This window comes from Thamnophis elegans, chromosome 12 (assembly GCF_009769535.1).
Source record: "Thamnophis elegans isolate rThaEle1 chromosome 12, rThaEle1.pri, whole genome shotgun sequence".
Taxonomy (NCBI): Eukaryota; Metazoa; Chordata; class Lepidosauria; order Squamata; family Colubridae; genus Thamnophis; species Thamnophis elegans.
In genome coordinates, this window is record NC_045552.1 from 28,040,581 (window position 1) to 28,052,341 (window position 11,761).

Genomic DNA, 11,761 nt, shown 5'->3' on the forward strand with positions numbered 1-11,761 from the left:
GTCTATTAGACAAAAACATTTAAGTCTATCGACTATGGAGTTCTCATATCTGTCATTATTATGTACAGATTTGATTTGTTATAAACAACTCCTGCTGGATATGGGGATTGATGTACAAGAACCTATTGTTGTTTATGAAGACAATCAAGCAGCAATTCAGATGGCATCCAATATTGCTGTAAAAACTAGGTCAAAACACACTGATATAAGATATCTGAATGTACGGCAAAGTGTGAATAGTAAATTAGTTTCACTGGAATATTGTATGTCTGAAAACATCGCAGATCATTTCACTAAGGCCCAAGGTAATATAAAGCATAAACGTTGTTGCGAAGAATACGGATTAAGATTGTAAGAGTTATATATTGTCCTACCCAAAGGGGAGAATGTTAGGAATATAATCTAATGGTTGGGTTGACAATATATAAATCATGTAACAATGTTGTACCTGTTTCTTTAAATCATACTGTAAAATGTGATTGGTTGCTGTTTTCTTCAATCGGCCATAAGAGGGAGCCAGAACGACTGTTAGCTCTCTGTTCGTTAGATGCTGGGCTGATCTGATCTGAGTGTTTTGGAAGCTGGCTGTTAGAAAATGCCGTGAGCTATTGTAAGTTTTGCAACTGCTAGCAAGCTTTGTGTACCTGACTGATTGTATGATACTGGACTATGTTATTTGGATTATCCCTTAATTGAAAGACATTGATGACTGACTGTTTATCCGTGTATGACTTAGACTGTTTGATGGACTCTGATACCTCTATTTACACGAAAGTAAAAGCCTATTTAAACTGCAGTATCTCTGATGGTTTGTGTGTTCTCCAACACAACTCTCACAATGCTTCACTGAATGTACACGCTCTCCCAACGGGGAGCTTACCTAACAGGGAGGAAGGAGAGAGGGAGGGAGGATGAAGGGAGGGAAAGACAGAGGTAGGGAAGGACAGAGGGAGGAAGGATGGAGGGAGGGAAAGATGGAGGGAGGGAGGGAGGGAGGAAGGAAGGAACGAACGAAGGAAGGAACGAAGGAAGGAAGGAACGAAGGAACGAAGATTTAACTTTAGATTTTAGATTTTTTTTTTAACACTACCGAGAGTCACATCTCCAAGATGGGCAGCAATATAAATTTGATGGTACAGTAAATAAATAAATAAAAAGGAGGAAGAAAGCAGGGATGCCCTTGCAGCAAGAGTTCAAAAAAATGCCTATTTTGATAGCCCTCGTGGACATTCTGAAAGGAGGACTCCTGGTCAGATCCATCCAAGGGCCCACCTGGCCTATCAAGTAATCCCTGCCCCCTCCTCAGAGCAGCCTCTTTCTGTGCTCCTCGGTGTTAACAATAGTCCACCACTTTCAAGGAGGTGCCATGATTAAGGATAGTAGCTATGGGATGGCCTGGTTCTTCATGAATTGGCCCAATTCTTCTTTACTTATGGATACGCCAGGGATGGTCTCCGTATCTGATGGCATAAATTAACTCTGCCTTGAATTTTAAAAAAGCTCTTCCTTTGGATAGTGGTGAATCTCCTGATGTTTCACTTTGACGGAGTACGCATGTTGTGAAAAAGGAGGAAGAATGACTTTTCCCATATTTTGCATACCACGTACGTTGTTCCAAGCCTCTCTCCCCTCTCTTTCACTTGCCTACTTCAATTTCATCAATTTGGTTGCTCTTGCGTGAACCTTTTCCTGTCTGGGTTAGTGACAAGAACCTTGCCCAATGGCAACCTTGCAAAGCATTTCCTCCTTTTGGACATTAATCTTGAGATTATGGGCAATTTAACTTGGTTTTGTATGGATGCATATAAAATAATCTTTATGATCATCACTGAGAGCAGCTGAACACAATTCTTTATGGTTAGCCAAACGTGGCTTGTTCTTAACTTTAAGTTTTGGACCGATTTTTGTCTTAGTCTTTTTGATGGAGTTGGTGCTTTGTTTTCTGTGGGTCCAGTTAATTATTATATATTCCTGCTGGGTTTGTCTGATTTATAAGTGAAGTCCTTAAATTTTTTTCGTTGTTTTATAAAATTATTTATCTTTGGTTATCAATTTTTATGCATCCTCTCCATAGTCGTCACACATTATATAAAATCTCATATTATCAATCTAATATATATGTATACAATATTATCATTATTAATCATTTATTTGACTATAACTATTAACTTATTAATGGTTAGACAAAGAATTTTATAAAGATGTATTATTACTGGATGGATTTAAGATGATGTAATGAAATGTCATAATATAAATTTATCTAAAATGTAGAATATCTCACATAAAATGAAGCAATGACAATTATAGTCAATAAATGTATAATAATAATTTTATACATATATATCAGATTGACAATACGAGATTCTATATAAAGTGTGAGGACTATGGTGAGAATGTACAAAAAAGTTTTGTAATCAATCGACACACTGTATGGAATTGGAAGATGTTTTTATGTTTTATGTTTGTCTGTACTTGTTTGTTTAAAAATAAAAAAATGTTTTTTTTAAAAATCATTGATTTCACTCTGAATTTTTTGGTGTCATTTTTAAGACAACTCTTGTGTTATTGTGACTCGTTAATCTTAGCCTTTTCTGTTCCAAATATTCCTTTTAGTTGGAAATTTTTTTATTTATTTATTTTAAACCAATAAGTTTAATCCATACTGGCTGGGGAATTATGGACATTAAAATCCACATGTTTTAATGTATCTAAAGTTGAAAAGCATTGATCCAGAGTTACAATTACCACATGGTTACATTTGCTTCCTGCTGGTTAATAAACCATAATAAAGATTGCTAATAAAGAACATTGCCGAGGGAAGAAAAGTGGAATTGAGCAGAGATCACAAAGAGCAACAGAATCATGATCTTTGGGGTTTCTTTTCATGTATTTTATTAATTGTGCCAAGCTTGCTAATGTAAACACAAGCACACTGGTTGCACACTCAGTTAAAATTGGCAAGGGCAGGGCCAAGAAGGATGTGGTGTGTTGATGTGCACATGCACCATGTCGGCAGAAAAGTCACTGAACAGAGGAAATACCCTTTACAGCAGTGCTTCCCAAAGGAGAAATTACCCAAAATTGGATAAGTGTTTTTTCTTTAGGTAATAATCTATGACCTCATTACCAACAGAAACATTTAAACTGCCTTAAAGATTCCTATAGGTACTAACTAATAAGCTTTGTGAAATTACCAATGATAATGTGCCCCTCCTGTGTCCTTGGCCAGGTCCACAGGACAGTCCAGAGAGCCACAGCATAAAAGACCTTAAGGGAGGGAAGGTCAAAAGGGTCAAAATGCAGCTTGTGAACCCTGCTCCTTTTTTGCATGCATTGCTGGCAACTTTGGGTTGGCCCTTCTCTGAACCTGCAGATTGGAGTTTGTTCTCCACCAGACCCTCTTAAGCCTGTGAATCACCAAAAGGATACCCATTGTCCTTCTTGCTCTATATTGCTCCCTGCTTTTCATCTCCTTTTTCTAAGTAGCAAAGCTTCCTTCCCTGAGGGGTGCTTCACCCGAAGAAAAGCTGCCCCAGGCAGTTCCCTAGATTTCTCTACTTTCTACTAGGATGTGTTTTGTCTATCATCTCACTTCCCTGAGATTGCCAGTTCGGGTATGTTTGTGAGCCCAGAGCAGATCAGCCACTGCTCTACATAGGTGCAAAATCTATAGGTGCATGCAATGGGAGCCAAGATACCCCCTGGTTGCCAGCAGCCACAAGCGCCAAGCAAGCAGGCAATAGGGTGAAGGTCCATCAGCACAAGGAGAAGCGGCGGGAGTTTATATTCATGCGGGTGACTCCAATGTGCTTGAGAGGAGTAGACAAGAGGAAGGCCATCTTGGGGGGAATGTTGCAGAGCAGGTCTGAGTCCTCCTCGCAGCCCTCCAGTTCAAAGGTGGCATCATCCAGCATCTCTTTGTGACGATGGCAAGCCTGCTCCACTTTCAGCTGATGGATCTGGGCCCGCAGCCCTATCAGCTGCCGTGCCAGTTGGTTGTCCAGAGCCTGCATCTTTCTCTGAAAGAAGAAAGAATTGGCCTGACATCAAATGTATTTATTTCTTTGATTTTTATCTTGCCTTTATTATTTTTATAAATAAGACAGCAAATTTACATAATACCCATGAATGAAGGCAAATCTACCAAATCTACTGGATCTCCTGCATGGATTGCCTCTGTAACTATGTAGGACAGACAGGGAGGAACATACTACCAGATAGGAAGAACACAAGCAACGGTCAGATGAGAAAACCTGAATATTGGTAGCCTCTCATTGTCCTGAACAAGGACATACATTCAATTTCGCAGTTACTAAGATTGTTGGCCGAATAGGTACAAAGATGGCCAGAGAAATGATTGAAGTCTGGGAAACAGACCTCATGTCAATTAACAAGAGTGCTGATTTACCACCAGGTTATCAGCTATTTAGGAGCTGAAGACTCCTAAGTAGAAATAGCCCAATTGCCAGCCATCAACATATCAATCAACTAACAAATACAACTCACAGAAAACCCCAAAGCAAATATTCCAGTTGAGAGAAATTCCCTGGAGATGGGCTCCAGCATGAGTCCAAAAGCTTGGAAGAATAAACTTCTGGACCCATTGACTGACTGTCAGACCTGCCTCAATCTGATCCCTTAGGAAAGAAAGACTTTCGACTCCATTAGGTTGAAGTAAAAGGTTCTTTTACTGAAGGAAGTTGATTGCAGTAATGTCAGACTAACTCTAAGGCTATGATGGCAAACCTATGGCATGCATGCCAGAGGTAGCACGTAGAGCCTTCTCTATGGGCACGCATGCCATCACCAGCTGCTCTTCTGGGTTCCGTCACATGCATGCGCACCGGACAGCTGGTCTGGCATGCATGCGTGTGGTGGCCAGCTGATCTTTTGGGTTCCAGTGTGCACATGCAGGCTGGCCATCTAGTCTTCGCGCCAAGACCAGCTGTCCAGCACGCATGTGTACGATGGAACACAGAAGAGCAGCTGGCTGCCATGCACTTGCACACCGGCCAGCTACTCTCTTCCAGATTCTGGTGCTCTAGCACACGCGCACGCTCCAGTTTCAGCACTCAGTGCCAAAAAGGTTAGCTATCATTGCTCTAAGATTTGCTTGCATGAAAAAGATACAGAAAAGATTCCTGTCTCTGATTTCCCTGAGTCCAGTCTGAGTTTCATCAATTGCAGCTCGCCAAAATGTTATGAGAACACTGAAATGTTGTGGGCAATTCACATTCCTTTCCCAGGGTGTATGGCCTTGGTGCCTCTGGTTGTGGGCTTCTCTGGACTTCCTCACCTGTCATTTCGTACACCCAATTATATTGTCCATTTGTCACCTTCTCACCCCCTCCAGCCTTTGATGGCAGAACCCAACACCAACCCAGATTCAATTTTACATAATAATCTGTCCTTCTCCTATTTTCTTTGCAACAACAACAACCCTGTGAGGTAGGCTGGATGGTGACATGTGATTGTGACTGGCTCAAGGTCCCAGGTTTCATGCCTAAGGCAGGATGAGAACCACTGCATAAAATCGGGTCTGAATGGGTTATAATCGAAGGCAGAAGTATCTAACATCCATCACTTCACTGAAGAAAGAATTCTAACATCTTGGCTGGATCCTAGTACAGAGTTCTAGAAGGAGGAGAAGGGAAAGCCAGTGACATTACACACATTGTGATGCCCTCCCACATATGAACAAATTCTACAACTGATATTAAGTTGACAAATTGCCTGATAATCCCACGACCCATGTGATCTCACTTGCTTCCCCTGCAGACATCCGAGGGTGTTGCTGGGACTGCAAAGGAGGGCAAATGACATCGGCTGCAACACGGTGTCGTTGCACAAAAATTACTATGCTTCTATTGGACCCCTGTAGATTCAACAAATTAAAACAACTTGCAGTTCATTAATCAACTTTATAATTTGATTTGAAACAAAAAGATGGAACCAATGAAATGGCTGATTTAATTATGTTGCTGCTGCCATGGGAGGTAGACTGGGGTTTTTATGAATTTTTATTACTGTGTTTCCCTGAAAATAAGACAGGGTCTCATTTTCTTTTCATTCCCAAAATAAGCACTTGGCCGTTATTTTCGGGGAAACGTATTATTTTTGAGGTGGAGGCGGTGAGTGTGGTCACCTCATGGCTGCTGCTGCTGTGTTGCAATATTTTCTGGGAGGGCTTATTTTAACACATGCACTCAAAAGCCCTATTGGGCTTTTTATTCAGGGAGGTCTTATTTTTGGGGAAACAGGGTATATGATGGATTTTTTACAATTTTGTGAGATTCCTGGAGTCATTTATGCATTGAGTTGGGCAGTTATATAAATAGACAGATGAGAGAGGGGGGAATAGGTAGGTAGGTAGGTAGATGAGGGAGAGAGGGAGAGAAAGAGGGAAGGAGAGAGAAATATGTTTTACTTCTCTCCATCTAGTAGCTTAAAATCAATGAGGCTTAATGCAGATAGGCCAGTAAGCAACCAAACAGAGCCAAGGGATACCAAGATAGCCTCTAGGGACAGGTAACAACCTGGTTTCTTGAAGGAAGTTAACAAAATATCTCCACACAGAAGGGTGAACAACTGCTAGGCCCACAAAGAGGTTATGGCCAAAAATGCCAACGTGGTGGGTTTCACAACTTGAAGTTTCATGATGCACATAAAAAAAAGCAGGGGAGAGTTTTCATGCACTGTTACAGCTCCTACCTTCACTTTTCTGGCCCAGCAGACACACCTGTTCCCAGAAGAGCAAACACAAATGTAATAAACACCCACCAGTTCAGCTTCAGACTTTGCTTTGAGCAGTAGAATTCTCAAGACAAAATTCACCCTTTCATTTTCATTGCAGTCGTGTTTCCCAGACTTGGTCGCTTTAAGACTTCAACTCCTAGAATTCTGGGACACATCTGAAAGCTGGCAAGGTTAAGATACATGACTGCAGGTTCAGAAAATTACTGAGAGCTGTACATTGAATCACCAGGGGTTGATGTATAGCAGAGGTCTTCAAACTTGGCAACTTTAAGACTTGGGGGCTTCAACTCCCAGAATTCTCCAGCCAGCTCTGCTTAAACTCTTAAAGTTACCAGGTTTGGGGACCCCTGGTGTATAGTCTCCAAGGAGAGTTGACTTTTTAAGACAGGATGACTCTGCTCCAACAAAGTGATTCCTGAGCTGCAACTTCAGGAAAGGTCCCAGCTCACAATGGATATGATCAGCTCACAACGGATATCTTGTCACTGCTGCCAGCTACTTTACATAACAAGAAACACCCAGCCATTGGAAAGCTTTCTCTGTTGCCTGACGCCATGCTCTCCCCTCTGCAGTCTTGTCTAGTATTTTTTTTTTAAGTACCATTGGCTAAAAGGCTTTGTGCCAGAGGTGGTATTCAGCAGTTTCTGACCAGTTCTGGAGAACCGGTAGCAGAAATTTTGAGTAGTTTGGAGAATCAGTAAATACCACCTCTGACTGGCCCTACCCCCATCTATTCTCTGCTCTTGACTCCCAGCTGATTGGGAGGAAATGGGGATTTTGCAGTATCCTTCCCCTGGAGTGGAGAGGGAATGGGGATTTTGCAATATCCTTTCTCTGGAGTGTGGAGGGAATGGGGATTTTGCAATATCCTTTCTCTGGAGTGTGGAGGAAATGGGGATTTTGCAATATTCTTCCTCCAGGAGTAGGGAGAGAATGGATATTTTACTGTATCCTTCCCCTGGAATGGGGAGGGAATGGGGATTTTGCAATATTCTTTCCCTGGAGTATGGAGGGAATGGAGATTTTCCAGTATCCTTCCCCTGCCACACCCACCAAGCCACTCCCACAGAACAGTAGTAAAAATTTTTTGAATCCCACCACTGCTTTGTGCCTATGATTCCAAAGATTTGGAAACTGCAGAAAATGTTCTTCTTCATTGTTCCTTCTATGGAGTAGATTCTGAACCAGATTCTCTCTACCTATGATTAGTAGAGACCTGGTTGGCCCAGGTTCAGCCTATGTCAAATGCTGATGATAGATGAAGTATCCCTCATTGCAGCACATACAGCTACGTTTTGTGCAGCAGTAGGGAAGATTTGATGAGCTCATTTTTTGCTGGCCAAAGGTAACTGTAATTCATCTAAATTCTAGCTGTTATCATTTTTGGGGGAATGTTAAATGATGTTACATGGAATATAATGTTAGTGTCTACATTATAATTTAATACAGACTGCATCATAGATCTCATTCATAGATGTTAGTTAGGTTGTTTTAGAAACATATTTTAACTTTACCTTAAACTATTTTGTTTTTTATCCATTTATCTAGTTATCTTTGTCCAGAATGATATAGGGCAGGGGTGTCAAACTCGCATCATCACAGCGGTGTAACATAACATATTAGGACTTTTCCCCCCTTCGCTAAACCGGGCCTGGATATGTGGCCAACACATGACACATCTGGTCTGTGGGCTAGGAGTTTGACAGCCCTGATATAGTCTCCTACTTGAACAACGGGTTTGACTAGAAGATCTCCAAAGTCCCTTCCAAATTTGTTACTCTATGGTATGTTCTATATTCTAAATCTATTTATCTTCACAGAGCACTCTGCTTCTATTGATCTAGAACTGTAATAAACTGAAATTTATAAACTGTCTAAATAAAGTCTAAAATTGCTGGGAAAATGTCCAGGATGGCCACAGACTCTCCATTGCTCAAATATCTTGCTCCTCTTCTTTTTTTTTCTTAAAATATGGGACTGCAGTCTGATTACATACATACAGATTACAACTGCTGAGTTTCAGATTACTACAATTTACTTACCCACTGAATATTGCCACATTTTATAAAATATGTTGGTAACCAAGATTTATTTGGGTCTTTATGTGTTTATTTTTCTTTATTCATTTGTTTACTTGACCAGCAGAGGCATCCAAAATCCATCATAGTAAGTAAGATTCAACAGTAGCAAAGATTCAATAGGGAGCAACAACAACAAAAGATTTAAAATATTTAACAGTTTTAAAAGACCTCAGCAATGTTGGGTAATATTTGCTGCCACGTCCTCAGAGTTGCTAGGCAAAATTTAGCAATTTTGTAGTCAACAATGGCCATATGATCTGCCAGAAGAAAAGACGTTGGTGGTGCCAACTAATGATTTACAAGCAGCCAGAGATTCTAATGTAGTGTTAAGCACACACTTTCTTCAACATGGCAAGGCATCCCTTTGCTAGGACTGTGATGGCAAAAAGCTGGAAGCAAAACTAAAAGAAATGATGTATATATCTATCACGGTCACCATAGAATGGCTCAATCTCAAGCGCAGCACTTTATGGTGGTTGTATTAGGATCTGTCCTCTGTTCCTGAAAGTTTTCAGTTGTATATATCCAACCACTTGGCCCAACTTGCAGGAGGATACCAGGTGAGGACGCCAGCGCCAAGTTGGACTTAATAGGTTTCAAAGCATTCCCAAACACTTCCCACTTCTAATAATCAGAGGAGACCAGGTGTGCCAATGATGTCACCTGTGACATGGCATCATCATCATCATCACGGTCCAATGCTGTTGTTGTGGCTTCAACTAGAGGTTGGTCCTTCTCAGACATGACTCTTAGCCTGTCACTTACAGCTGGAGCAGAAGCAGAGAAACACAGCTTGTAAAAAGCTCCTGACTGGGTGGTGGTCCTTGAAAAATACTGACCTGAACAGGTTTTCTCCTCTGCCTATGTTCTCCAGAAGCCCACTGCCCAAAAAAGCAGCAGAGATTAAGTTAAAGGGATGAATAGTATAGATGGTCCTGGTTGGAGATTGAAAAACCAGGATTTTGCTGCCCCGTCTTCTAATAAATTTCATTGACATTAATTATAACTACCCCAAATGTAGCTTCCTGGTAGAACTATCTGATTTTCTGACCCTTTTAGGCCAAGTAATCCTGAGACCCAAAAAACTACTTACCAGTTCCATCCGAAGCCATTCAAAGGCCATACCAATGGTGGGGAATCCACAAACAGACTTCAAGGGTCCCTGGGCCTGATCCTCCTCTCCTACTGCCTCTTCACCCTGCTTCTCCAGGTGGGTCTTCAGAGCTCCATCCCGCAGCCCATTTCTCCAGGAGGGACTTTGCACATGGGCCTTCCACTCCAGGTAAGATGGGCGCCGTGTCTGTAGCTTCAACTTTGTTGTCAAGGCCTTGACGCTGTCTAGGTTCTCCTCTTCTAAGTTGAGGTCATCTTCCCCCAGCTCCTTGAACCTCACCAGGGCCATGGCAGAGATGCCAAGCACAGAGTGTGTCTCCGCAGAGGACAAAATAACAAACTCACTCTCCTTCTCGGTGTGCACACGCTGCATATGCGTGTGCGTGCATGGACAAAAGCTGTTTATGCTTGAAACAATCAAGTCCTTGGAAATATAAAAAAAAGCAGGAACTTTAATTATCCAGAGGTGAATGGCACAGGGTGTTTTTTTTTTAAGTATACTATTATTGTCTTCAGCTGGGCGGGGACACGCTATTCTTTGAAAGGAAGTTTCAGTAGGAACATAAGTCAGCAAGAGTGTAAAGTAATTTATCCTGTGTGGGCACTGTTTCCTTTTCTTATCACCAGCCAAGAAGAGTCATGGATCCTCCACCCAGGTCTGAAATGAGTTGGAGAAATGAAAGGGCAAAGTACAATATTTTTTATCAAGCTAGTTAAAGTTAGGCTTTAGCTATCCAGAGGCGGGGAGACCTTGATTGGGGCACTGGCCTACCACATCTTCTCTGCCCCCTTTTAATCTCTGGGACAACAAGGAAAGTAAAGCAGCAGCTCCTCCTGCTGACTCTAATAAACCAATCCATTTGATGCACTTCAGTATGCAAATGTGGAACTTTCTTCTCTAAGGCCTTTCCTGACCCAGAAGAGATGTTTTCTTTTTTTTACAAAAAATATTTATTTTTATTTGCTTGATTATGTGTGATCAAATCATTTTTAACTCCTAGGAACCACATAGATAGATGGCACCCATGGCAATTTACACCCAACCTGGATTTTCAGGTCTTTTAATGCTGCACCCACCTGTTCTGCAGCTGAGTCCATCCATCTTGAGAGACCGCCTGCTGCCAATTACCTCCAATAGACCGATCAGATCCCACAGATTAGGCCTCCTCCGAATTCCATCCGCCGTCCAATGCCGACTGGCGACTACCCGGAGGAGGGCCTTCTCTGTGGCTGCTTCCACCCTCTGGAACGAGCTCCCCGTGGAGATTCGAACCTTCACCACCCTCCAGGCCTTCCGCAAAGCCCTTAAAACCTGGCTGTTCCGACAGGCCTGGGGCTAAAGAGCTTTTGCCTCCCCCCCTCGAATGGTATGGTTGTCGTGTGCTTTTAAATTGTGTATTGTTATGTTCGTCTTTTTTATCCCTTGTCTGTACCCCCTTCCCTGACTTGGATTGTGAGCCGCCCTGAGTCCCCTTCAGGGAAAAGAGCGGCATATAAATGCAATAAATTCCAATTCCAATTCCATCCTGCTATTTTATTTTTCTTACCCATTCATAAATGCTGGTTGGCTTACAAATAAAAAATAAAAATAGTACAGAACATGTTTTTTCTTCTGGAGTAACCTTGGTATGTTTTCCAGGGCCGCTGCTGATTTCCCACCTATCTGAGATTTTCAGTCCAGATCTAAACTTGCTGGGCAAGAACAGAATACTGGATCGCCCAAACTGTTGCCTTATTGAATGAAGACTGGCTTTTAAAAGAGAAAGACGGAGGCACTTTTTTCTAGGTACCTTCACTTTAAGATTGCAATA

The 11,761-nt window shown here is 41.8% G+C and overlaps 1 protein-coding gene across 1 annotated transcript; it reads right to left on the reverse strand.

Annotated features, from left to right (window-relative positions):
• Positions 1-2,303: 2,303 nt before the first annotated feature.
• FAM167B (family with sequence similarity 167 member B) lies at positions 2,304-10,589 on the reverse strand. Its single transcript, XM_032227137.1, has 2 exons — positions 9,931-10,589; positions 2,304-4,019 (listed from the first exon to the last, which is right to left on the reverse strand). Exons 1-2 carry the CDS (start codon positions 10,321-10,323, stop codon positions 3,756-3,758), a joined length of 657 nt encoding a protein of 218 aa, XP_032083028.1. The 5' UTR covers positions 10,324-10,589; the 3' UTR covers positions 2,304-3,755.
• Between the last annotated feature and the right edge of the window lie 1,172 nt (positions 10,590-11,761).